The 27389-nt window shown below is 43.2% G+C and overlaps 4 protein-coding genes and 1 long non-coding RNA gene across 10 annotated transcripts; 1 reads left to right on the forward strand and 4 right to left on the reverse strand.

Annotated features, from left to right (window-relative positions):
* Positions 1-7285: 7285 nt before the first annotated feature.
* LOC125596573 (meiosis-specific protein ASY2-like) lies at positions 7286-10372 on the reverse strand. The gene is made up of 3 exons (XM_048771664.1): positions 10018-10372; positions 9036-9931; positions 7286-8947 (listed from the first exon to the last, which is right to left on the reverse strand). Exons 2-3 carry the CDS (start codon positions 9828-9830, stop codon positions 7910-7912), a joined length of 1833 nt encoding a protein of 610 aa, XP_048627621.1. The 5' UTR covers positions 9831-9931; positions 10018-10372; the 3' UTR covers positions 7286-7909.
* A 1840-nt stretch (positions 10373-12212) lies between these two features.
* Positions 12213-13974, reverse strand: LOC111207446 (cadmium-induced protein AS8). Of its 2 annotated transcripts, none has more exons than XM_048771670.1 (4): positions 13698-13974; positions 13223-13430; positions 12834-13070; positions 12213-12550 (listed from the first exon to the last, which is right to left on the reverse strand). In XM_048771670.1, exons 1-4 carry the CDS (start codon positions 13698-13700, stop codon positions 12510-12512), a joined length of 489 nt encoding a protein of 162 aa, XP_048627627.1. In that variant the 5' UTR covers positions 13701-13974; the 3' UTR covers positions 12213-12509. The 2 variants fall into 2 exon arrangements, with proteins under 2 accessions (XP_048627627.1, XP_022561213.2); XM_022705492.2 differs by having other exon boundaries at positions 13184-13430; positions 13698-13924.
* Positions 13975-14203: 229 nt separating this feature from the next.
* Positions 14204-18384, reverse strand: LOC125574932 (cyclin-dependent kinase F-4-like). 3 transcript variants are annotated; one of them, XM_048771667.1, is made up of 16 exons: positions 18157-18384; positions 17794-18014; positions 17026-17524; positions 16850-16928; positions 16696-16764; positions 16526-16615; positions 16296-16434; positions 16101-16203; positions 15928-15980; positions 15743-15809; positions 15536-15644; positions 15401-15466; positions 15248-15316; positions 15114-15174; positions 14785-15012; positions 14204-14678 (listed from the first exon to the last, which is right to left on the reverse strand). In XM_048771667.1, the coding sequence occupies exons 3-16, from the start codon at positions 17031-17033 to the stop codon at positions 14446-14448; spliced, it is 1374 nt and encodes a 457-aa protein (XP_048627624.1). In that variant the 5' UTR covers positions 17034-17524; positions 17794-18014; positions 18157-18384; the 3' UTR covers positions 14204-14445. The 3 variants fall into 3 exon arrangements, with proteins under 3 accessions (XP_048627624.1, XP_048627623.1, XP_048627622.1); XM_048771666.1 differs by having other exon boundaries at positions 14204-14681; XM_048771665.1 differs by having other exon boundaries at positions 14204-14690.
* A 2411-nt stretch (positions 18385-20795) lies between these two features.
* On the forward strand, positions 20796-23037 carry LOC125596574. Of its 2 annotated transcripts, XR_007331140.1 has the most exons (3): positions 20900-20949; positions 21029-21455; positions 21528-23037. It is a non-coding gene; the product is annotated as an uncharacterized LOC125596574 (long non-coding RNA). The 2 variants fall into 2 exon arrangements; XR_007331139.1 differs by having other exon boundaries at positions 20796-21455.
* A 527-nt stretch (positions 23038-23564) lies between these two features.
* Positions 23565-27389, reverse strand: LOC125596549 (probable methyltransferase PMT21). 2 transcript variants are annotated; one of them, XM_048771624.1, is made up of 8 exons: positions 27206-27389; positions 25959-26285; positions 25716-25864; positions 25437-25632; positions 25137-25347; positions 24328-25006; positions 24179-24256; positions 23565-24106 (listed from the first exon to the last, which is right to left on the reverse strand). In XM_048771624.1, exons 2-8 carry the CDS (start codon positions 26220-26222, stop codon positions 23878-23880), a joined length of 1806 nt encoding a protein of 601 aa, XP_048627581.1. In that variant the 5' UTR covers positions 26223-26285; positions 27206-27389; the 3' UTR covers positions 23565-23877. The 2 variants fall into 2 exon arrangements, with proteins under 2 accessions (XP_048627581.1, XP_048627582.1); XM_048771625.1 differs by having other exon boundaries at positions 25959-26232; positions 27206-27346.

Below are 27389 nucleotides of genomic sequence, written 5' to 3' on the forward strand. Positions count from 1 at the left end.
CTTGTTGGATAAACAAACAAAACATAATTAATATGGTAATAAAACATAATTAATTTAAAATTAAGACATGTCAAATCAGTTCGAAACACACATTTCCGATTTGTCCTCATGTATATGCATGTATAGCTGACTATCGAAGGTCGCTGACGGCGAGCTTATATTCCGTTAGGCACGACGACGTATCAACATATTAGATGACGTGTGAACCACAATCCAAAGAAAAGTTTATTTTTCTTTTTTTTTTGCAGCGAATTATTGATGCATCGAATTCAAAATAATTTCAAAACTAATTACAGATCAATATCTGCACTAATAATTTTACAAAAAAGATTAAAAATTAAAAAAAATCACAGATCAATTTTGCAGTGACCAGATACGTATAGATTTAGCAGTGTATTGGGTTTTGTTTTGTTGTTTTATAAACATATACAAATTTGAAGAAAAATATTACATGGTCCAGTGTCTGGCTATGTGCTGAGCTACGGATTCAAAACCTCTTAGACACTAAATAAATGATAGTTAAAAGAAAACTTATAATACATGATGAGTGAAGAGGATGAAGTGCTTGAAGCATAACTGTAGGAGATGGATCTAACCATCCCTCAAGGCCCAAGGAATAGGAGGCCTGGCCCGGACCAATGAAAGCGACGGCTCGGATAGCCGGCTTAGAAGGTCAGTCTCTCGGCTCACTTCTAGAGTACCTCGAGTCGACCGTCGTCGACTAGGAGGCATCCGGCTCGGCGATCGCTCGGATTAATACGGGCCCTTCGGCCCAATGAGGAAGGCCCACGAAGACGACCTAAATTAGGTCAAGAACGACACATCAGAGGATTATATAAGGAGAAGGAAGAGGAACGAGAGAGGGATCCGAAATCATCTGACTAACACTTGGCGGCTAGATTAGGGTTTTCACCTTTGCTCATCTTGCCGATATCTGTATCTCTCCGGTAACTCATCGAGTTGCCGGCTTCTCTTCTGTCGCTTTCTCTTTACTTCTCTTGTAACCGACTGAAAGTCTCTCCGACCATAATAAAACGTCTTTGTTAAACCCACATCTTTTTATCACCGTTTTCCGATCAAACAGTTGGCGCCCACCGTGGGGCCTTTAGCAAAGTAACGTTAGTACCATGGTTGTCAGCAACGACAGTTCTTCGTCAGGCGAGGAGCGCGAAGCTCTCGAGGTGATGCCGGCTCCCGAGGTAACACCCACGCCTACACCAGCGACTCCGCTCCCCCCTCCGGCGTCTATGGAAACCATCTTGGCACGCCTCGCTCTGCAAGAGGCGGCGCAGAAGGCGGCGGTCGACCAAATCACAGCGATAGCAAAAATACTCGCCCCTATCGCTGCAAACGCCGAAGCTTCAACGGCGCAGTACCGTCGACACCTGTTCGCCACTGAACGGACCACCAACGTCGCTCCCGCGCGGAATAACAACGACCAGAGCGCCGGTATCGATAACCAGAGCGCCGGCAACAATATCAATGCCGACACCGCAAGCGAGCTGGCCGCGTTGAAACAGTCGGTCCTCGACATCAACTCCAAGATCCACCAGGTGACGACCTCGGCGCCCCAAATCGAGCACGTACTCGCGGAGTCCCTCCGTACGCCCTTCACGCAGAGGGTCACCGCCGTACGACTCCAGAAGATGGAAAAACTTCGCCTCCCGACTTTCAAGGGTCTCTCTGACCCTTCTACTCATGTCACGTCCTTCAACATAGCGATGCGGCGCGCAAATCTGACCGACGAAGACAAAGACGCCGGCTTTTGCCAACTTTTCGTCGAAACCCTAGAAGGACCGGCCCTTACTTGGTTCACAGGCCTCAGAGAAAACTCCGTCGATTGTTTCCACGATCTCTCGACGGCCTTCCTGAAAAATTACATCATGTTCACCAACCAAGAAACGACCGTGTCAGATTTGTGGAACCTCACTCATACCAGCGGCCAAAGTCTCCGCGACTTCATGGAGAAGTTCAAGGCTATCGTCTCGAAAGTTGATATTCCTGACCATATCGCTGTCGAGTCTCTGATGAATACTCTGCACGTCGACTCCACGTTCCGTCAGGATCTTTACCGATACCCGACGAAATCTGTTTCCGATGCCATCGCTCGCTCGAACAACTTCATCCGCATGGAAGAAGACACAAGAGCAAAATTCGCAAAAGAAGCAGCAGCGAAACAACGACCTGCCCGAACAAACGACACCCACCCTGAGCCCCGCCAGCACTCCTCCGGTGGGAACACCACTCAGAAACGAGGCTACGTTAGTTCGGTGGGCGACGAGGAATCACCAAAAACAGCAGCTGTCACGCGAGAGAAAGCCTGGAATCACTGGGACCGAGACTCCGCCTCGAAACAGTCGAAGTCGTCCGAGCCAACGAGTTCAAACTCCGAAGAGCCAAAGAAATGGTGCCTCTACCACAAAAGGGATTCCCACGATACAAAAGAATGCAAAGTCCTCATCGGCCAATTCTTCGACGGGATCACTAACGGAACGATTCAAATGCCCACTTCTCCAACAACACCAAAAAACACCAAGAGCTGGAGTAAAAACAAGGAGAAGAAGGCACAGAGGTCTCAACCAAACGCGGCACCGAGCGAGGAAAGAGCGAGCCCTGAGCGCACTCCTGTCAACAATGTTGGCCCCGCCAACGACTCGTCAGAAGACGAACATCCGCGTCGCCGGCGGCGAGTGGACGTCATACTCTCTCATCCTTGCGACTCCTCTGACGACGACTCCTCGGCAGTACAGCCAGATCTACGCGAGAAACTGAACAGCAAAGTCGAGAAGTCTCTTACTACCACGACAACAGATAAAGACCTGCGTACCCTGTTGAAGCGAAAGAGCGCTACAAACGAACACGTAGGAAGCGCCGACCTCCGCACAACCATCTCAAAATCCAGCACCAGGAGAATAGGTCAAGACGGCGACCTTCGCGACCAGCTCAACTCAAAGGCCGATGACCTGCGAATCCAACTAAACCGTTCGAAGAAGTCCGATCTGCGACGACGTCTCGAGTCAAAAAAGAAAAAGCCCGCGGAAGCTCCTCAGTTCGAGAACACAACCGACGATTTAAGGAAGCAACTCGAATCATTGCGAGCTACCCGCACGCCAAACATTAGCGTCATAATGGGAGGATCGCCTCCTTGCGGCGACTCAGTTCGAGCCGTCAAAGACTATAAGCGACAAGCCACCACTTCCAAGAAGTGGCCACTTCCAGTCGAGAATGATCACCAGATCACTTTTTCGGCACTAGATACCAAGGGTATCCACATGCCGCACAACGACCCCCTCCTCGTCGATCTCGACATCGGAGAGTGCCTAGTCGCGAAAGTACTTATCGATACAGGCAGCTCGGTCGATCTCATCTTCCGCGACACACTCGATAAAATGGGAGTCGATTTAAGAGATATGAAGCCTTCCTCTCGCACGCTCACTGGCTTCAACGGAGCCTCAGAGCAGATGATCGGAACAATTCGTCTCCCAGTATACGCAGGTGGCATAACCCGCACCGTCAAGTTCTCCGTCATCCGAGCCAAAGCACCATACAATGCCATCCTCGGAACACCATGGTTGCATTCCATGAAAGCCGTTCCCTCGACGTACCATCAATGCGTCAAGTTTCCCGGCAAAGACGGAAAAACACAGACGATACGGGGAGATCAACAAGCCGCGAGAGAACTGCTGATTGCAACTGTAAAGATGCAGCAACAGGCTTCCCTCGTCAACTCCGTCAGCAAACCACTCCACAAGATATACCCCCAGAAAGAGGAAGTTCGAGAAGTCGCAATTGATGAATCCGACCCAACGAAAATCATCCGAGTGGGCGTATACCTGTCCGACGACTTGTGTTCAAGGATCATCTCTTTCATCAAAGACAACGCTTCAACGTTCGCCTGGAAGACCTCCGACATGAAAGGGATCGACCCCGCAGTTACATCCCATGAACTGCACGTCGACCCCACGTTCAAACCCATCCGACAGAAGCGACGGAAACTCGGTCCAGAAAGATCTAAAGCAGTGAACGACGAAGTCGACAGGCTCCTCGACGCAGGTTTTATTACCGAAGTCCGATACCCCGAGTGGTTAGCCAACCCGGTCGTCGTCAAGAAGAAGAACGGCAAATGGCGCATATGCGTCGATTTCACGGACCTCAACAAGGCGTGCCCAAAGGATAGTTACCCACTCCCTCACATCGATCGTCTGGTCGAGTCAACCGCTGGCAACGAACTCCTAACCTTCATGGACGCTTTCTCAGGCTACAACCAGATCCTGATGCATCCCGACGATCGCGAGAAGACGGCATTCATCACCGACAGAGGGACCTATTGCTACAAGGTGATGCCTTTCGGGCTAAAGAACGCCGGCGCGACCTACCAGCGACTCGTTAATCGAATGTTCGCTGACCAGCTGGGCAATACCATGGAAGTGTATATCGACGATATGCTAGTCAAATCACTCAAGGCCGACGACCACCTCAATCACTTGCGCGACTGCTTCAAGATCTTGAACGACTATGGGATGAAACTCAACCCGGCCAAATGTACCTTCGGTGTCACTTCCGGAGAATTCCTCGGCTACATCGTCACTCAGCGAGGAATAGAAGCCAACCCCAAGCAGATCTCAGCGATTCTCGACCTTCCAAGCCCGAAAAACAGCCGCGAAGTGCAGCGACTAACAGGACGCATTGCAGCTCTAAACAGGTTCATCTCGCGATCGACCGACAAGTGTCTTCCCTTCTACGAGCTACTAAGGGGAAACAAGAGGTTCCTCTGGGATGAAAAATGCGAGGAGGCGTTCAATCAACTCAAGCATTATCTCACGACCCCACCCGTTCTATCGAAGCCAGAAGCCGGCGACACACTATCTCTCTACATCGCCGTCACCGCCTCTGCCGTCAGTAGCGTATTGATTCGAGAAGATAGGGGAGAGCAGAAACCAATCTTTTACACAAGTAAAAGAATGACGGAGCCCGAGACGAGGTATCCAACACTCGAAAAAATGGCCCTGGCCGTCGTCACCTCGGCAAGAAAACTGCGACCCTACTTCCAGTCGCACACGATCGAAGTACTGTCAAACCAACCACTCAGGACGGTTATGCAAAATACCAACCAATCGGGACGGTTGACCAAATGGGCGATGGAGCTAAGCGAACATGACATCGTTTATAAAAATCGCATAGCAGCAAAGTCGCAAGTCCTTGCCGACTTCTTGATCGAGTTAACGCCAGAGCTGGAACAAGACCTCATCCTACCAAGCGTAAACTGGATCCTCCACGTCGACGGTTCATCCACGAGTAAAGGATCAGGAGCAGGAGTGCAATTGCAATCACCAACAGGAGAGCTAATCCGGCAGTCGTTCAGCTTCGGCTTCGCGGCATCAAACAACGAAGCTGAGTACGAATCCCTCATCGCGGGGCTTCGTCTCGCCAAGGCGGTGAAAGCAAAGCGAGTCAGCGCTTACTGCGACTCTCAACTCGTCGTAAGCCAGTACCTCGGTGAATACGACGTCCGCAACGACAGGATGGACGCGTACCTCAAACTCGTCCAAGACCTCACGCGAGACTTCGAGTTCTTCGAACTCACGAAGGTTCCTCGCGGAGAAAATGTTTGTGCCGACGCCCTTGCCGCTCTGGGAAGCAAGTTACACGACCAGGTCAAAAGGACAATCCCGATCCATAAAATCGAGGAACCGAGCATCGATACGAAGGCAGAACAGGCCGCGATTATAGCAGCGATCAACGACGCGATGGATATTGACGAAGTGGAATCCCCCTCGCCAGATGATCACTCAACGGATTGGCGCAAGGAACTCATCGATTACCTCGCGGAGGGTTTACTGCCCGTCGAAAAATGGGATGCCCGGCGGCTGAAAAGACGCAGCACACACTACGTCGTCCTAGACGGGGAACTACACCGATGGACTGCATCAAAGGTACTACTCAAATGTATCGCCGGCGACGAGACGAGACTCGTCATGGCCGAGACACACGAAGGAGCAGCAGGCAACCACTCGGGCGGGCGAGCTCTCGCACTAAAAGTGAAAAACCTCGGATTCTACTGGCCAACCATGAATGCCGATTGCGAGACATACGCGCGCAAGTGCGATAAGTGCCAGCGTCACGCCAAAACCATACACAGCCCAACGGAGTTTCTCCACACCTTGACTGCTCCATATCCATTTATGAGATGGGGAATGGACATCATTGGTCCAATGCCGGCATCTCGACAAAAGAAGTTCATCCTGGTCCTCACTGATTACTTCACCAAATGGGTTGAAGCCGAAGCCTATGCCAGCATAACCGACAAGGAGGTACAACACTTCGTCTGGAAGAACATAATCTGCCGACACGGGCTCCCATACGAGATAATCACGGACAACGGTTCGCAATTCATCTCGCATCACTTCAAGGGCTTCTGCGACAGATGGCGCATACGACTCAACATGTCGACACCGAGAAACCCGCAAAGTAATGGTCAAGCCGAATCGACGAACAAGACCATCATCGACGGTCTGAAGAAACGACTTGACTTAAAGAAAGGATGCTGGGCAGACGAACTAGATGGTGTCCTGTGGTCCCATAGAACCACTCCTCGCGGAGCGACGAAAACTACGCCGTTCTCAATGGCCTACGGCATCGAGGCGATGGCTCCCGCGGAAGTGAACGTGACGAGTCTACGCCGGTCGCGGATGCCACAGAACACTGAACTCAACCGAGACATGCTCCTAGATGCACTCGACGATATCGAGGAAAAGCGCGACCAAGCACTACTCCGCATCCAGAATTACCAGCATCAGATCGAGAGCTATTACAACAAAAAGGTCAAGTCGCGTCCTCTCGAAATGGGCAACCTCGTCTTAAGAAAGGTCTTCGAAAACACTAAGGAGTGGAAGGCTGGCAAGCTCGGAGCCAACTGGGAAGGACCATACAAGATAGTCGAAGTCATCAAGCCAGGAGTATACCGCCTCGAGACTTCGACAGGCGAAGCAGTACCGAGAGCCTGGAACTCCAAACATCTCCGCCTTTTCCACCCTTAGCCTGGGAACACCAACCCGAGTGAATGCGCCACAAAGGCCACTTTCACTCGCACATACTAGTCGAGTAAAAGCACCATAAAGGCGGCTTTTACTCCAAAAAAAAAAAAAAAAAAAAAAAAAAAAAAAAAAAAAAAAAAAAAAAAAAAACGAGTGAATGCGCCACAAAGGCCACTTTCACTCGCAATCTAAGAACTACGAATGGCTTGATTCCCGCAAAGGGATACGTAGGCAGCCCAAAGAAAAAGGGTCCAGCCGAAATAAAAAAAAAATATAAAAACCCTCCCCGAGGAATCGATCTCCGAAGCAGACGATCACTTAAGCGATGCCTACTCGAACACGCCCCGGCTCCTCGAACAAACGTATCGGCACTCGCATCCCACGATTGAATACGTCCTGATCAGACACGTATTCACGGGAATCGACCGCGTTGCGACCTAAACCAACACGGCCGAGACAATGACTCCGATTCATCCTATAATTTAACTAAGTAAGGTCTGGCCAACCAAACGCTTGAAAATTACATCGGGATCGACGCGGAACCGTCAAAGTCGAAAACTCTAAATTAACGATTTAAGCTTAAAAATGGCAAACGGTCGCGACTCAAAGAGGTCAACCGAGACAAAGTCATAACAAGTTTAAAATTATAATGATTCGACATCTCGAACAATATTTACACCGAACGAGCAGAGTCACTTCAAATCTTGAGAAATCACGATTTCGATAGACAAATCTAAAGTAAATCAGTCTAAATCACCAAAAGAGTTCGAGATAGCGAGAAAACAGCAAAACAAAAGCCTCGAGGGCAAAGGTTCAAAATAAAAACAACAACAAAAGTCCTCCGGGACTCAAAAGAAAACAACACACAAAAGACGTTAACCCTCTCGATCGCTCTCACGGTCATTGAGGGCAGAAAGTTCTGAAGCCCTAACACTCGACTCGCGAGCAACCGGAGAGACGTGCATCTCATCTGATCTCGGGACCTCTTCAAGCATCCCCACATTCTCTCCTTCATTGCCTCGACGGGATCCTTCAGCCGAAGTGTCCGAAAGTACGAGCAAAGGAGCATTATCTTCAGCAACAAGGTTCCCTCGGTTAGGCGTCTCTCCCTCAAACGCAGTCGAAGGACCCTCGACGTGGGAGGGGGGGTCTGCGTGCTGTTCTTCAGTCGGATGCGTAAGAGGAGTGTGAAGAGTCAGCGCAGTCTCAGGGTCGATTAAGCCAGCGTTAGACCCATATGGATCAAGACTCGCCAAGATTCGAGCATCCACGAACTGAGAGTCCAACACAAGAGGAGAGAGTATGAGATCTTCCGCAGGTATCTCGCCCACTTTGAGTTTCTCGGCCTCTTGTTCGTATTTCCTCTCCTGCTCTGCGAATATCTCGATAACAGATTGCGAGATGTCGCTCCCAACCCTCCTTAAGGATTCAAGACATTTCCTGGTCCCAAAGGCTTGGCTATGGAGTAACCTAGCTTTATCATAGGCATCCCGCTGTTCTTCTCGGGAACGGATCCTCGCAAAGCGACGGTTAGCTTTCGCAGCCATCTCGGCCTCGACTCTCCCCCTTTCCTTCGTGACCTCTAGGATTCTGGAATCCCTAAGACGCTTCATCTCTCTTTCATGAGAGGCAGCGAGCGAAGCCTTCTCACCTTCGAGCTCCGCATTCTTCTGCTCTAACTCATGGATGACTCCACGAGAGGCCGCCAAATCGGCTTTGAGCTCATCCCTTCGAGCAATTGCGCGAGTGACCATCCCGTTAAGTCTCTCGACGTTGGCCTTCGATGCACTTAGCTGACGAGCAGAAGCCTCTTCTTTCTCCGCATGCTCCCTCTTGGCCTGCTCGAGCTCGTTCAAAGCCCCCTTCAGCGCAGTATCATATTTGTCGACCACGATGTTCATTGCGCTATCCCCCTACGAGATGCGAAGCAACGAAAACCGTAAAGAAATGGCACTAGAGGAACAAGGGAAGAAAAAGACAAAAGGAAGTCAAATTACTCACCAACAGCTTGGCCCTTGCAGCCTCCTCGTACTCGCCCCCGAAGACGAGATCCTCCACAGCGGGCAAAGGTTTCGCCCTTCCTCTAAACTGACGAAGGAGCTCCCCGCATTTTTCCGGAACATACGCCAGCGGAGCCGGCCCCTCGTAGTGAAAGTCAACTCTGTCGGGAAAGCTGACTCCGGGCACCCTCCTCAAAATGGCGTCACCGCGAGAAGAGGTACCAGTCTGGACGGCCCCGATATTGGGACGGGCTGGAATCTCTGCGTGAGGAGACATCGGAGCAGGAAGTTGCTCCTCGCCATCAGCTTCATCGCCGCGCCCTCTTATCAGAAGTGGCGACCCCTCAGATTCCTCTGCGAGGTTGTCTGAGCCCGCATCTTCAAGAGAAGTCTCAGACTCTTGTCCGTCGACGGCTTCTTCCTCGTCGCCTTCTTCTCCAAGGGCCCTATCTGCGGGAACCTCTTCCTCGGGACGAAGTTCTTCTTCCTGGACGTTCTCCCCCTCAGTTTCGGTCGGTCCCTCGAGATTCCCTGATCCCTCGACAGCAGACTTCTTCTCTGTCCTCTTTCTCTTCTTCTTCGTTTGGAGTTCACCTGAAGGAGGAACGCCGCTCGTTCCCTCGGCACTCCTTTCGGTTCCCGAGCCACCCCTCTTCCTTTTTTTACCCTTCCCTGCGTCGCGGGTATTAGAAGGGGGAATCGCGTCAGCGCGAGGAACCGCTACTGACGATCCTCCCCCACCGATCAACCCCAGCTGGGCAGACAGTATCGCACTCAAATCAGGAAGAGTTCCCATCCTCTTTGCCTCGGAAATTTGTTTTTGGATGTCCTTCGGGAAGATATCTAGTCGTTTGGTACGAATAGGAAGAACGACCGGAAGATCAGATCTCCACTCTCCTAAAAACAGAAGGCAGAGAGGTCAGGGCGCAACGAGTGAAAATCGCGACTAAAAGAATATAACTCAGAGCCGCGAGAGAACGTACTTCGCGCGATTCGATCTTTAAGCTCACGGATCTTCTTAACGGTGATCTCCGACCAACGATAGGTTCGAAGCAGAGATACGGCACGAACACTCTTCAAAAAATCTTCGGGATAGATCGGGGAGGTAGGATGGCCAACTGCATACAAAGCGAAAAAGGAGACACGATTAGAATCAATAAGTCGCTTACGGTTTGCGACAGAATATTCTACCGCAAGAACGGTTCCAAAGAACTCGACAATCGTTTTGTGGAGGTTCCTCGAAGGCCGAGCTGTCAGATCTGAGGAAGAAGTAAGAACGCTGCCAGTTCTGCGTCTTGTTCGGATGACCGGCGCACACGTTGCAGTTCGGTCGCATCTTCACCGAGTAGGTGCCGTCTTTCATGTCAGTTATCGAGGTCATCTCTTCAAACGACCTAACGCTCATCGGCATGTCGATCTGCTCCGCCAAAATCGACAAAGTAACTGCTAATCGCAGCGAGCCATTCAGGAGTTGACTGATCGCGATATCTCGGCGCCTAGCGTATGCTGTGATCAGTCGAGGAATGGGAAACCAACATCGAGTATCTCCCTGAAAATAGGATTCATACACCGTCTGATACCCGATCGGAGGAGACCAGGGCCTCTGCTCTTCCGTAGGAACGAGGAAGGTCACGCCTACAGCGCCCGCAGCCCGAAGAACCCTCTTCACGCTCCCCAGGGTAGATTTTGTCTTCTCTACGCCTTCCCAATCTTGACCGGCCAAGAAAGCAGGACGCAATAAATCGGGATGGAGTTGAGGAAGCTCTTCAAAAATCCCTTCGGGGTAAAAGGTAGTCGGAAGCAACTCGGCCTCAGAATCATCGCCTTCCGAGAGGCCGCCTCCCGCGGGGGGAGTACTCGGGGTGACCGAGTCAACAGGCATCGCTCCGCTTTGCCCGTCCCTCGAACATTCCATCGCGTCTCTCGCAACGACGCTTTCGCTCCCTTCTCTCGCGAGCCTTGCAGCATCCGCGACCAGAAGTCTCTGGGAACGAGATAGATTAACCGTATCCATCATCGCCGCGCGATGAATCACCTCCGGATCGTCGACACGATCCCCGTCGGGATTCCTTGTCGGACTCAGCGTCGCGGCGACTCCCTTCCCCTTCTGCTGCCTCGATAACCTCGGACCCGACGACATCGCGGAACGGAACAGTGAAGAGCGCTTTGAACAAATCTAACAAACGCTTAGAGATATAAGGTAAGGAGAGAGAAAGTACCTTTGATCGCGGAGAAAACTTGAAGAAATAAGGGGGGGATCTGCGTATTTATAAGGAAGAGAGAGGGGGGAAACTCGAGGCGTCATCATTAAGCCTAAACGGGCCTAAATGGGCCTCGAAATTCTCCCTAAAAACCCAGCCGACTCTCGCGGCGTTTCGACTTCTCGATGCATTTATGAAGAAAGAAAAAGGGAAAAATTCGAGGTATCATTATTAAGCCTAAACGGGCCTAAATGGGCCTCGAAACTCTCCCTAAGATCCCGATGGCTTCCGCGACTTTCCGGCTCTTCGTCTTAATTAATCGACGGCTATCCTAAAAACGGTTAAATCGACAATTAGCCAAGACGACTCAACGACTCCGAGAGAAGGCATTACCACAGCCTTTTCTGCGACTCATCGACCCCTCGCTTTAACCTCCCGACAGGACTCCCACTCCTTTGAACCCCCATGTTCTAGAATCCATCATGAGCTAAACGACCTTCGCTCACTGATGGACCGGGGGGACTTACTGTAGGAGATGGATCTAACCATCCCTCAAGGCCCAAGGAATAGGAGGCCTGGCCCGGACCAATGAAAGCGACGGCTCGGATAGCCGGCTTAGAAGGTCAGTCTCTCGGCTCACTTCTAGAGTACCTCGAGTCGACCGTCGTCGACTAGGAGGCATCCGGCTCGGCGATCGCTCGGATTAATACGGGCCCTTCGGCCCAATGAGGAAGGCCCACGAAGACGACCTAAATTAGGTCAAGAACGACACATCAGAGGATTATATAAGGAGAAGGAAGAGGAACGAGAGAGGGATCCGAAATCATCTGACTAACACTTGGCGGCTAGATTAGGGTTTTCACCTTTGCTCATCTTGCCGATATCTGTATCTCTCCGGTAACTCATCGAGTTGCCGGCTTCTCTTCTGTCGCTTTCTCTTTACTTCTCTTGTAACCGACTGAAAGTCTCTCCGACCATAATAAAACGTCTTTGTTAAACCCACATCTTTTTATCACCGTTTTCCGATCAAACAATAACTACACTTATGCACTCTGTTTTCCTTTACCGAACCTGAACTGTCTGTCTGATAAATGCTACTGCCAAACACCAAACCTCGTACATGTATCTATGTAACTGTATCATGGACCCGCACACAAATGCTTCAGGTTTGTTTCGTAGTGTGCCCTCCAACCAAGACAGGAAAGTAATAACTACTCAATCAAAATCTCGACAGGAGGGTCTCAAATGCTTGAGATCCTCGTGGTCTAACGTCATTACATAGCTGATGAATCTCCACGGTTCTTGTCCTCCAAACCTGAAAATAAAATCTGATTACATCTTACTGATTTCTCTATCCAGATTGTCCTAACAAACAAAACCATCGATTCTATCCACTAAATAAGAGTAACATCTCCAAACAGCACGAGACTGAAAAGTGTTGGAATGCTCAGGATACAGAAGCCATAATTTATTAGCTTTTCTTGTATTAGCAAAACGAGAAATCTTAAGACAATGTGTCGTATCAATGACAAGAAAACAGATAGATAAGAGCTTCAAAACATTAATAGAGAAATAAACATATAGACAGTGAAATGTACCTTTGCGCATATAGAGAAGATGGATCCCAGAGCTTCCACAATCATGTGGAATGAACAAAGGCAAACTTTTCAAGTCAACGGCATCATCTAAGAGAGGAGGCTTCTTGTTAAAACCAGAGCACATCTCACTGACTTGTCTCTGCAACCCAACAAACTGAGGCATAACATCGCTCCAGCCATCAATTGAAAGACTATTACCAAACAACTTAATAGCACCCTTTCTAGTTGCTTCTACAGCTGAAAACAAAACAAAAAAATAACATGAAAAAGAAGTTCATCAGACGAAAGATTACTTGTAATCAAGAAATTTCATAGAAAGAAAGAGTGTGTGTGTGTGTGTGTGTATATACTGTTATAAGGAGCTGCAAGAAGAAGGTTTGTGGGGAGACCAATGCCGAGACCAGCGAGTGTAATGCCAACACTGAAACCAACGCCGCAGCCAGCACCGACGTAGCCAATGACCTCAGGGCCAAAACCAGGTCCCCATCCGACGCCACAACCTATCCCAATCCCCATTCCCCAAAAAGCTCCATAAGTAGGATGAACCGGATTCCATTTCTCATACCTCCTGAATATGCCCTTGATGATCATCACCACCTATGAAGAGGTTTGAAACACAACCGTAAGATTACCACTGACCCACTAGAATCATCTTCAATACCCAAATCCAATGCACGTTAAAAGCTATAGACTATTAAACCAACACTATGTATAATATCACCAGCCAAGCATAAAGTAGATATGAGAAACCAGTTCACTTGGTGGCAAACCAGACAATTGATGAATAACAAACATTCAGACCAACTGGGATAAATCTAAAGAAGAAACAGAGACAAAGAACAGAACAGAACATCTAAGGTTTACCATTAAGGGATTGCTGTTTCAGTTTTTCTCTTCCGTTTCGATCTTCGCTCCTTCTTTGTTTTTCACCTTTGATTGGATTTGCAGATGCAAAACACTCTTCGTTAGCCTTTTCGCCGACGAACACCGATAACCACTCGTCGTTTAGCGCTTGGATAAAAGAAGAAGCAAAATAACCGGTCCGGCCATGCTTGACCGTATAATTCGACCCGGTTTACCATCCAAATATCAGAAGGCTGAAATTAAATCAATAATTGGACCGGGTAAAACGGATGTATACCGGATCCAACTGAACCAGCATTAGAGTATAAACCTTGTCCATTTCTCCCACTCGAAAACAGAACGGAGAAGAGAACACAAAAATCCGACGATGCATGTCCACTTTGTCTATATTTTGATAGGGTTTTGCTTCTTGGTTCATCGAAACCAGTACAAGAAGATACTTCAAGAGTGTGCTTCTGCCAATCCCCCAAACGCAGCTATAGCAAAGTACCCAAGTACAACGCAAATAGTCCCAAGTCGAACTTTATTGCAAACCACCAAGTTAATCGTTACTCATAATACAAACCATCACACGACCGAAAGCATGAAAAGAAAATGAAACAAGGGCTGCAGACGACACAGACCGTCGTGTAACTGAAAAGACATTAAGGTATTTGATTTTATGGACAAACCAGAGTATAGAGTAAAGATATTTATAGTAAAGAGTATTCTTCAGAAGAGGCTTGTGTTTGAGGTTTTTTTTTTTGGGTCAGCCGGCGACTTTCCTAGAGTAGGCGTTGGTGGTGGGTTGTGTTGGTCTAATGAACATGTCACGTGTTTCTCCTACACATCCTGCCTTCATCTGCGGCGGCTTCAGCTGCTGTTGCTGCATCACAGACACTGAGTGTCTTCTAGACACGGTTCCTCTGATGCTCATGTTCGAGAGCTTATCAGCAGTTTCAGATACACCACGAGCGACACGGTTCTTGTTCACCGATGAACCTGCTGCATTACCTCCAATTGAATGGTTTTGTTTTAATCAAATGAAGAAAAACAACCATTGTACGTGTTATAAGACATAAGGGGTGGTTTTAAGGTTTTTACTTACAAGGACTCTTTCTTCCGGGTGGTCTGTATATGGAGTCTTTGGCTGAACTTCTCGCCGGTTTAGTGTTTCTCGTACCATCTTGCTTAGCCAAATCGAGTTTCCTCTGAACGCCACTACCAAAAGCAGTATTCGACTTTGGAGAAGCGTGGCTGTTGAATGTCTTAGCTTTGGCAAGAGACACTGGTTGCCGTTTAGCTGGCTGCTGCTCGAATGATCCCCTTGGTCCAACTAGAGATAACCAAAGTACGAAATTTAGATTTGTAACAATCTCAATAAAGATATAATAATCCACATCCTGATATTGGCAACCAACAAACTAAAAATATTACCAGGCGGAGTTCTTGCAACAGATGGCTTGGGTCGGAGAGATGGTGGGACATAAAAGCAACTCTGCCACGTGAGAACATGTTTAAATCAGCTGATCATGAGTGGAGCTATAAGAAGAAAGTACTCTCCGGTGTACCTGAAAGAACGGGTGCTGCAGGGCCTCTGCAGCAGTCGGTCTGTTGCATGGATCCCAGGAGCAAAGCCTCTGAACAATCAGGAAAAAAGGTAAAGATTAGTGTCACGAAATACGTCCACAGCTATAGGGCCCTTTTAAAAAAGTGTTAATTACCGTAATAAGATTAATTGCATCTTTACTAGCAGATGGCATCAAGCTTGAAAGAGGCACACCAGAAAGCTGCAAGCTGACAACAGTTAGTCCTGAACTATTGAGGCTCAACACACATTATTCAAGCTCGAACAATACCTGAGGGAATTGATAGTTTATGGTGTTAGCAAGATTAAGTCCCTCTAACCAGGTCTCTTCAGTTGGACTGCCTATGACATCACAGATTTTGTAGATTTCATCTGCTTCACTACAAGAATGATACGACAACATTTTCACTTGGTTATTAGCTTTGAACTCTGCAACATTTCAAACCACCAAAATACAAATCAATCACTGCTAAGTTACCTAGCCCCTGGAAATATAGGACGCAGAGACAACAGCTCAGACATAATAGCTCCCATCGCCCACATATCTGGAAAAGGAAAATTACCACATTGTTTAGCACTAGATCAAGAAAATTACCACATTGTTTAGCACTAGATCAATAAAGAGAAAATATATTTATTTCTTACAACAGTATGGATACTAACCAACTTTTGATGTGTATACGTATGACTGAAGGAGTACTTCGGGTGCCCTATACCTATTAGTAAAAAGACTTTTGGGTCAGTTAGGCAATAATTTATAGCATCTACTCGACATATGACTTATGAGTAAAGAAAGACTCATTGCAACATAAAAAAAAGGGAGAAGTGAATCTTACCAGCGTGTAGAAACATACTCGGTAAAAGGTGGACTCGAATTAACCTCCCTTGCCAGACCAAAATCAGCAATCTTGATGATGTCTTTAGAGACTAATAGATTTTCTGCAACAACCAACACAGTATAAAGATAGATTCTTGACAAAGTATTGAACCATGATCGCTAGAAAGACAAAGTGATTAAGGCGATCGATTACCTGGCTTAAGATCGCGGTGGAAGTAACCACGCTGATGCATATAAGAAAGGCCTTGGAAGACTTGAAAGCACCAGTTTCTAATATCAGCTTCTGCGAAAAGCTTTTTTCGATCCTTCATAAGCTGATAAAGATTGCACTCCTGATCAAGTAAGAATGACATGCGCAGATTCAGTTAAATGAATTAAAGTGTACGCAAAAAAATAGCAATCTACAAGCGGGAAGAAGTATACCATGTACTCAAACACAAAGTATAGGATATCATGTTCCCGGATGACTTCCTTCAGCTTCACGATGTTTGGATGATTCATCCTCCTAAGCGACTAGTAGGAGAAAAGGGGAGGAATCAGTAAACATACGCTAAACAAGACAAAAGAGCATGTTAACAAACGCAATTCACTACCTTCACTTCTCTCAGATTAATACATTCTTCCCATGAGTAGTATTTCTTTTTCATTTTCTTAATTGCAACCTGCTCATTGAATACTTCAGTTGGTAAGAAAACCGAGCACAGAACATTAAGCAGGCATAGACAGTTCTCAAAGAAAGAAACTTACAACTTCACCCGTCTGCTTATTGATAGCTCGCCAAACAGTACCAAAAGTTCCATCACCAACCTCTTTTATTAACTTGTACCTATAAATTCATGTCAGGGAGAAGCAAACTTATAAGCAATATATCAAGGAGACATATACCAAAAGGTGTTAAAAAAATTGAGAGATCTTTGAGCTACCTGTCCATATTCTTTACGGTAAAGCAAAGTAACCTCTTTATTTTATTTTTTTATGTATGTAAAGAACTTCTGAAAGATTTATATAGCATTAATCTTCCAGTAGTTCGTAGCAAGGACTGGACACCAAAGCAGTTAAATCAATGATTCTCCAGCTGGGTAGACTGACCGTTATTTACTTTGAGAACCAAGGGGTTGACCATTAAGGGAAAAGAAAGACAGCAAGAGAAGAGGAAAACACATACTGAGAACTCAAAGCAACCAACAAGAAAGAGTGTGTTGGCTGACAGGAAGGACCCGAAGCTCACAACAACTCAGTCAGGGGTTAAGACTCAAGAAAATAGCATCATGTAAACTTGAAAACGAAACTGATATATTCTTCTTCAACCAGCGCCCATAAGAACAAGAAATGGAAGAGGGGGCTAACAGAGCTTTGTCTGCAGGGGGCAGATAAAGAGGTTTCTTTAGGACTATGCGAAGCAAGAATTTGCAGACTTCAACCCTGCAAAAGAAACAAAAAATTCCTAATTTTTAGCAGTTTTACCATTTCTTATATTGATTTTGCATTTGCCAGTTAAAAAAAAACAAGTAAAAATATCTAAATAAGATCAACTAAAACCTCCAATTGGAATATTTTACAAGGAAATACACATGTTCTAAATGCATATCACGAACTAAAGTTCCAGCAACCGCAGATATCTAATGAGGGAAGCATCGTGTAGAGCAAAAACAAAACTGTCAACAGCTTCAATATAGGAAAAAAAAACATACCAGTCTCAGAAATTTGCCTTCCCTAAAGATGATAGGAGAGAGTTTGAGAACTAAGTGCAGTTAGCGAAAGAGCCAACAAGGAAATCAGAGCGAACAAGAAACCGCCAATCAAGCGCTTCTTGGAAAGAGAAAAGCCGATGATGGAAGCAGCTTGGCCAGACGAGAACTTGCTCCATATCTCAGAAACAACACAATCCACCCAAAATTAAGCCTGATAGAGCCTGTACCAATGATATGAACCAGTCAGATATCTAAGCTAAGCCGAAATCAGATCCAATCTGATGAAACGCGAAAAACACATCAACAAATTGATAATCGAATTCGTAATAAGCAAAGACCAGAGTCAAATCACGAGACGGAGACCTCAGAGCCAACAGGCATAACCACCGTCGCCGCCGACGGAAATCCAGAGCTTCTGCTTACCCTCTTTCACCTTTCTACTTTTCGATTCCGTTTCAACAAATATCAATCCTTCCCTCTCTCTCCTCTCTTTCTGCGTGCGGTTATCTCGTGAAAAGAGAATATTTTTCCTTGCCTACCTTTGATATTGTGGTCTTGTCGCGTTTAAGAAAACTTATAATCTTCTGTGCATCGCTGCAGGAATATACCGTGCGCTTTTATACATAACCGTCAGATTGTCAAGTGGTGATGTCGTTACTTTATATGAACCGTCCGATTACGAGGATTTTCACGGTATCTTTACGTGGCCGGCTCTTTACTCTTTTTCTTTTTATTCTTGCCTTCCAGTCTTCCACGATGTAACTGATAAAAATACTTTATTTCTTTGACCTTTCGTGATTGTATTAAATATGATTCAGTAGATTAACAAAAGTAGATTTGATTACCTTCAATTTTGCTTGTTAATAATTTCACGAACAAATAACTTCTTTAAAGATTTTATGAATTTTGAGGTTTGTGGATATCATTATTATACTCTAAAATGAATAAAAAAGTCAGGTTGATATGAAAGAAAAAAATGGCAATCATAGTCAAATAGTAGACTTACTTACCTCTGGAAAATAACCTACTATGTTTTATTTGGAGGGAAATAAGTTTTAAATAGTTTGGGTGTAGAAAAAAACAACTTTCGTCGCTTCCCTCTAGTATAAATTTAAACTCGTTGCATAATACCCGAATATACGTTTTTGGATGTCTAAACTAAAGGAGATCGTTTACTTCTTTTTAATTAGATTTCATGGACTAATATCCATTTTAGTATGTTTTAAAATTGTTATGTCATATTCAACTACGAACCTTTCACCTAACCAAGCCGACCATATTTACTCTTCAGTTTTAAAATATTTCCATCATTCATCGGCTCCTATTGGTAGCGACTGTTGCTTTAGGCTTTGACTTTAGACTTTTGGCCGTAGAGATTTTGACTTTAAAAACTGTGACCGTTAGTTACAATAATTTTATAAATCTGATTGTTGTAAAAAAACGGTAGAGGTTGTAGAAAGAAAACAAATTGCATACACATATTTGAGGTAATGAAACATGGCACCAGAGCCGTAACATTACAATGCTTCGCTATAAGGTCCCTAATTTAGCCGTGCTATATCAAAATTTTAATTTCATGTGCCTGTTTAGTTTATTTCATCTTTCTCAAATACAAAAAATGCGTGAAAATATAAATTTTTGAATCAACAAAAATTGTTAGTTCTTGGAACAATCCATTCTCCCCGCTCACTTAATAGTAAGTATCATGAGAATAAAGTACACAACTCTTTCGGTCATAAGGAATTTTTTTTTTTGTTTATGAGAAATGGATCTTAAAATAAAGATAAAAAAATAATTGTTAACTAACTAATTTATTCTTTGCGATAACATATATAATAAAGGTAGAGATGTGTTTCTATTCTTCTGGTAAGAAACGAAAGAAAAAAAAGGTTTATTTTTTTTCTCAAAGCCACGATAAGCTGACCTTTAGAAAACAGGTTGGAAACTTAAAAAAGAGAAGAAAGCGGCTGTGATGGCTTTAGACAAATAAATGTTTCTAAAAGCCCGATTGGAGAAAAAATGACCGTAAGAACTGTTACAAACCATACAGCCTCAACAGTTCTACTACCAATCGGACCCCTTGTCTTTTTACTTTTTGGCTACAATATTAAAAACACGAACCAAATCCTTACCGTTAATGGTATTTGTTCTTTGTTTGGTATATAAATTGTCGGAAAGATAAAACAAAACACACAACTATTTTCTTTACGCAAATGCAAGAGAAAAGTAAGAAATTCTTTTGTAATGGATTAATGGACCACTGCAAGTATTAACGTGTAAAACAATACAACTGTATCTCAAATCAATACACGTAACTTTGGAGAAATCTCGACAATTTAAAATTTAAAATTACAGTTTAAACAAAAAGATCAATAATATATTTCTCACCGAGCATCTATTATCTATTATTATAAAAGAGTGTTTTTCTCTCTCCAGGACGTGCCACGTCGGATTCCAGCTAGATAAGTCGTTTCACGACGTGCTGACAAGTGTTATGTTCTGTAAAGTGCAGCGTTTCATTTAAGTTCTTTCGTCACGGGCTTTGTTTGTGTATGTTGGGCTCTGAAATTAGAAGGTGTATCCGGCCTGGTTAGATTGATTCTGCCCTCCAACCCTAATTATGCTCTACGAAGATCATCTCTCTTCTTCGTGCGACGACGAGTTGACGTTTGCGCTTCTCCATACGATATGAAACGGTCTGAGTTATTGGCTTTGTGTTTACTCCCACTGATTCACTCAACCCACTATGTTGTCTTCAATGCTTTGTTTCGATCTTTAAAGCGGTGTCTCTAATCCTATAAAAGGTAAACCTTCCTTTTGGTAGAACATCATCATCTGTACTCTTGATTTCGAATACGTTTGTTGATTTTGTTTGTATTTGTGATTTTGTGTTTTCATGTTTCGATTAGATTGCATTTTACCCTAGATTGAGAAACTCGATTTTGTGTTTTAGATGAGCAGTAAAGGTTTCTTCAATTAGTTCAAAGTATTTTGCAGCTTTAGGACACATCTCAGCAGTATTATCTCAGTTACTAAGCTCTTTCTTATATGCAAAAATGTGAACCCTTTTTCTTTGATCTCTAATTTCTTCTCTTTCTCTTTGGCAGAGCTAATGCATCTGCAAATTGTTTAAGCTATCCTCCATGTCATCAAAAGGTTGGTGTTTAGATCATGAAAATATCTTCATGTCACTTTCATTGCATACAACTAAGATCCACTTTCCTCCCGATTGCAGAGAGTTCGGAATCACGGTGACTCTAAAGCCTCACCAAGTCGAAGGAGTCTCTTGGCTTATGTACAAATATCTTCTCGGCGTCAATGTCCTTCTCGGTAACTCTCCGCCCTTTTTCTTCAGATATAAACCAGAACTCAAAAACTTTTTTTAGTATGATTGCAGGTTACGAGGTACCACCACTTTTTTTTTTTGAATCGCTATCTTTGTGATTGTATCTATGTTGAGACTAATCTACAGATTGAGCATATGGGGTTGGGGAAGACTCTAGAAGCAATTTTTTTTTTTTAGTTATATGAAGTTTCTTCAAGGATTACGAGAGCCATTTTGTGAGTCAGTGAGATTGGCTTCTTAAAGATTTGTCCTTTAAGCGTAACAGATGGTTGGGTGTGAGAGACAAAAGGTTCACTTCAGAACATGAAGTTCTTAGGTATGTTTGTATTGCTTTGTTTTGATCTGTAAGGCTTTGTGTAATTATATTGTTCTGTTTGTTTTGTTCCAGGAATCTTTGTTACTGTTTAGTGTGTTGTTTACAACGTATGATATAGCATTGCTGGATCAAGACTTCCTTTCTCAGATTCTGTGGCAGTATACTGTAATTGATGAAGCTCAAATACTCAAGAATCCCAACAGATTGAGCAGAAAGAGATGGGAGTAGTATACGTAGATATTGTGTATGTTGTCGCTCGCTTGGGAAACAATTGACATATATTGTATATATAGATATAGATTTGTAGTAGCTTTTCTAATTAATAACTATGAGACTCAAAATTTTGTACTCTATCCTTTTGGAATTTTGTTAGGCAAGAAACTTTTCCACCAGCATAGAGCCATAGATCAAGAGTCAGTTATTGCTTTCCCTTTCGCAGACTCACTAAAGCATTGTTTATCATTCCTGTATTAACATTATTTTTCTTTACTCCCACATGGAAAATCTATCACTTTGTTTATAATGAGGGTGATGCAATCATATATGGCTTCGGATTTCCACTTTTGGTGAAGTCTTTGTTTGAAAATAGTAATATCACCTTCATTTAAAATTCATCTCTGTTTTCCAAGTGATTATATAGGATCATCGTTCTCTGTTGTAACTTGAATGATGAATCTTAATAATTAAACAACTCCCGATAACCACAAAATAAAGCACCAAGTTGTTGACCTAGTTTTTGATTTTCAGATTGAACGAATAAACAAAAAGAAGATGAAAAAGTTGGTTTGTTTACATGACACCAAAAAATACCACTGAAATTCATACCTAAAACTAAAAACGAACCTTGAAATTTGGTTGTTTATATATGATCCATCAATAATATCCAAACACGTGACAAAAAAAAGTAAAAAAATAATAATATCCAAACATATTGGGATGAGTCCTTAATGTTTTGGTTTATACGTTTGCAAGCTATAACAATACAAGTTTTTCTCCCCACTCAAGTTACAAAATGGAAATTATAAAACCAAAGTAGTAACACATTAAGCAAGAGATTGCTAAAGTTAGAAGAAGTGTCTTTTTTTAATTAAAAAAAAAATTCATTAGCATAACAAGAAAAAAAATGCTCAAATCAGCTTTTCCAGTCAGCATCTGATTTAACACAAGAAATTGTCGGGTTTAAAATTGATTTTTAGGCTTGATTTATTAGAAAGCCAGTAATTCAACCATATTATATATACAACAATAATTATATTTAAGTGAGAGCACTATAACTGTAACTTAAGATAAATGTTGAAATTGATTTTGAGAACAAAAAGGTTAATTTAAAATTATTCAACAGATTTCTAAAAATATTGTCAAAAATTAATAATTGAGTGACTATACATAATATAGTTCAATAATATAAAAAATTCCAGTGGTAAATAGAAAACTTTTGTAAGGAAAACAAAAAAGGAGGAAATCTATTTATGATATTGCTTTTTGTTTCATCAAGTTAAAAAAATTAACAAGAAAATTATTGAAAACATCAAACACAAATTAACACATAATCAAAAAAAAAAATTCAGAAAGAAGTAGTTGGCAAAAAAAAAAAAACTGATCCAATAAATGTAACACTAACTAAAACACAAAGGAAACTATTATATTTAAAATAAAAAATGATTTCTTACAAAGAAAATTAATCTACTGATCCAATAAAAATATTCAAACAGAAATTTAATACTGATATATATATATATATATACAGTATAAACACGCAACATAAAATAAAACAAGAAAACTAAGGTTGTACAGTATAAACAGTTTTAAAAATATTTATATTTGTACAATATAAACAAAAATTCAATGTAAAACAATTTGACCAAAAATATATAAAGTATAAATAAAATAGATAAACTACCATAAAATAAATATTTTAAAAATCTAATTCGTCAAAATATAAAAAAAACATAAATATATTAAACTATTTTAACAATTTTATTAAAAAATTAACTTGATGCAACGAAACTAAGGCTAATATTTTACCATCAAAACTTTCAACTGAAAGAATCAATAATGTATATTTTTATCACAACAATTTGACTATTTTCACATTGTTTAAATAAGCAATTAAAAAAATAAAATATTAGAAAATTCAATAAATAAGTACAATTACATAGTTATATACATCAAACATAAATTATATTACGCGCGTAACGCGAACCGACCCTAGTATACTATAAGCAAAATTAAATCGAAAGTTGATAAATATGCTGGTATAATAAAATAAGAATTGGCAGCTGCTTTAAACACCTTCTTGGCTTTGAAGCAAGACAAAGAACATATACTTTGCTGTAGTGACTTTGTTCTCAAGAAACCTCCAGGACACACAAAACCAAGGCTTTAAGCTTAAGCTTTAGATTTTGCCCCTCTCACTTTTTTACTATTTTGTTTCTGACGTAGTGTTAGATGAATACCACAGCTTCTTCTGGCAAATCAAGAGCTTCTCGTTCTCTGACTCAGACTCTGTTTGTTCCTTACGGCAACTCCATCTCAGTCCTTTAGCGACGGATGCAATATTATCCACGAAATAGCTCGACTCGCGTATAATCGCATACCCATTAGGACGCAAGATCCGATCCATTTCCAGCATCACATACTTCATCTCACACCTGCGTAATACCAGATCATTACTTAGCACTATATCACAGCATCGATGAGTTTCAAAGGCTTTGAGATCTTACCTTTGGCTCTCAGATGTAAACAAACCGTCAACGTGAAGAAGATCGTAAGTTCTTGGATACGTCGAAAAAGCCTCACACCTATGTCACAACATAACGCATTATGTATGCAAATTCAAATTGATTAAAGAATAGGCTTTGATAAATTTTACCAGTCGTGATACGTTCCAATCAACCCACGATCAAACACCACGGGAAGCGTATTCGCAGCGTAAGACGACACAACGTTCATCACCCACAAAGGATCATCCACCAACGCAGCAGCCAAACCACCGTAAGCAGTGTTCATATCCATCACATTCCTTATCTTATCAGACCCAACAGCAGGCAACAGCTTCTTGTAATGCTTAGCCCTCGCTTTCCACTTGCTACCGTCGCGCTTAAACAAGCCACCGTTTCCTCCAGGAACATCGGAGATCCTCTCAGGAGTCGCGTGCAACCTCTGAGGCCATTTGGGAGTAGACTCCAAACCCGTCTTCTTAAGCTTAGGGCTCGGAACCACCACGCAAGGGCGTATGGGGGTGTACCAAGCGGAGTCCGGCTCGAGGCTGTCGTCGCATTTCGGCGGGTACGCGTCGGGGTCGTTAGACAGCTTGTTGTAGCACGCGTTGTCTGGAGATTTTTGCCACACCGCGATGTCGTCTTTCTTGGCGTACATTTTGAAGCACATTGAGGTTAAGAGATCCTGGAGCTTCTCGTAGTTTGATCTCTGAGCTTCGACGGTTGTGTCCCATCCTTTCCAACGGTTCTCGTAGTTGACTGGGGGACCGGATAAGACCCAGAAGCCACCGGGTCTTAGGATACGGTGAACCTCCAGGAGATAGACTCCACCTGAAGTCAGCAGCAAAGAGAAAAATACTTACATGAGTTTTCATCGCATTATCAGATAACCAAAACTTGGTCTAATTAAATGGGTAGCCGACAAAAAAAAAATTAGAAAATCAAGATAGCTCTTCATTACCAAACTCAGTCCATGGAATAAGGCATCTTGAGCAATGAGCCATATCGAATGAGTTTGAAGGGAAAGGGAGACGTTGAGTTGAGATGATGCCGAGTATCGCAGGGATTCCACGTTCTAGAGCAAACTGGACTTGAGCTTCGTGGTTATCTCTTGGGGCGAGTGACACCGTGAGGATACCACGGTCCAATAAGTCTCCTCCCCAGCTTGCAACCTTTTAAACAGAGCAAAAATGTAGGAAGTTGAAGAAAAGGAACCTCTAATGTTTTTAAGTTGAAATTTCAAGAAAATGTATAAACTCACCCCACAACCAGTGTCAATGGCAGTTCGTATAGTCCCATCTTTCATTTCAGGGATCAGGTCTTGCATCAAATCGACGTAAGCACTAACTCCATTAGGAAACATTGTGCCTCCACCAGGGAAATGGAACTTATCACCCTCTTTCTTTAGCCAATGCTGGTTAGATTTTTGTTTGTTAATCCAATCATATGGCACATTCCTGAAATTAAATCACATCAAAATTGTCACTTAATTACTTCAAATATCTGAGGACAGGAGAGATCTAGAGAAGCAAATATTTACCTGTACCAACATTCATTTTTACTCTTAGGCCATCTTATTGGTGACTTATACCCATTAGGAGGAGGGACTAGACATTGCTTTCTATCAAACACAGGAGGACAATGACGTTCCATGAAAGTAAGCCTGTGAGTACCATACTTCTTCCATTTCTACCACCATGCCAAAATTGAAAAATAAAAAAATTAGCTGAACTATTTTTACAGATTCAAGGACTAAAAGTATACTTAAGAAAATTGAGTGTACCCTTGGATCCGTGCAGGGAGTGTAATCTTGGTAGTCACTACTGCACTCCGGAAAAGAAACAGATTTGACTTGAGGAGAGTTATCAACAACATCCAATGAAGATCCAGCTTTTGCAACATCGTTAATTTCGAGTTTGTTCTTTCCACAGTAAAGTCCACCAAGATAGAAAGAAAGCCCACATAGCAGAATCAGCAGAGCAGTCTTGGGCAAGATCTTGGTTGAACCTCTCTCAGCTTTCTCGTACTTGTCATCGTTATCCTTCATCGTCTTTGGACTGAATTAAAGATATAAATAGAATCTTTTTTTTGGTTAGAAACTTGACAACACCTGCAAGAAACCAAGAACTAGCCGTAGTCAAGAACAAATATAACAATTACTCATGTAAAAGGGTCAAACAACAGTTTGGATCAAGAAATAGACAAGTACAGCATGAAACACTGCCATTACCAAAAGAAATTTTACTAAAGAGGAAAGATAACTTTTTGGGTAAATCTTGAATAAACAAATGATGGGACAGACACCCTTTTGACAAATGAGTGACTTGAGGAAACAAAAGGACGTAGAGATCTAATAAAGGGACAAAACAAACAACGTTGCCGACATATAGAGAGTGTTGCTTTAATGTTAATCACATGGTGTTTTGGGACCCAGACTCGACCGCCATAACATGCTCTATCAAAACTCGAGGAGGACAATAAACAATTGGATGGATAATAAATGCATACACATGAATGATTTTATTTTGTCACTGACACATGAATGATTTCTATAGTAGAGATAACGTTTAAAAGCGTTTCTTCAGTTTCGCATTTAAAGTCTGAAAACAAAACCTACACAAGAGATAAAAGCTTGCAGACAGCTAAAAAGGCACAAAGGGGGGTCAGGGGAAGAGAACTAGCATTAATCATTACTTGGCAGACACGGAAAGTCTTTAATCTTTTGTATTTTACACATACAATAAAACCAGAGAAAGCAATAGATGAAGACGAAACACACAGAAAATTAACAATGAATGTGTAAGTACTCACACGCGAAAGCAAAACTTAATGATCTGCAATCAAACGAACACAAATGAAGAAGAACCACAGAGAAAACTTTAGATCTGGTTATACCTCGGCTTGAACTAGAATAGAAAATCAATGAAGAACACAAATTAAAAACGAAGTATGTTATCTGGTTATACCTCGGCTTGAACTAGAATAGAAAATCAATGAAGAACACAAATTAAAAACGAAGTATGTAATTACCGTTGATAACAATTCGAATGGTCTCCTACAATTCTTGAGGAGAGGATTTTCTTGCGACGGCGAGAGACTTCGATTCTCTCTCTTTTTCGAAAATCCAATGAAAAAGTATATTATGGGGAGAGCGATGAAAGATTGCAGAGGAGCTAATGTTAACATATATAGCTTCTTGGATGTACACACAATT

The sequence above is a fragment of the Brassica napus genome, unplaced genomic scaffold (genome assembly GCF_020379485.1).
Source record: "Brassica napus cultivar Da-Ae unplaced genomic scaffold, Da-Ae ScsIHWf_1230;HRSCAF=1757, whole genome shotgun sequence".
Classification (NCBI taxonomy): Eukaryota; Viridiplantae; Streptophyta; class Magnoliopsida; order Brassicales; family Brassicaceae; genus Brassica; species Brassica napus.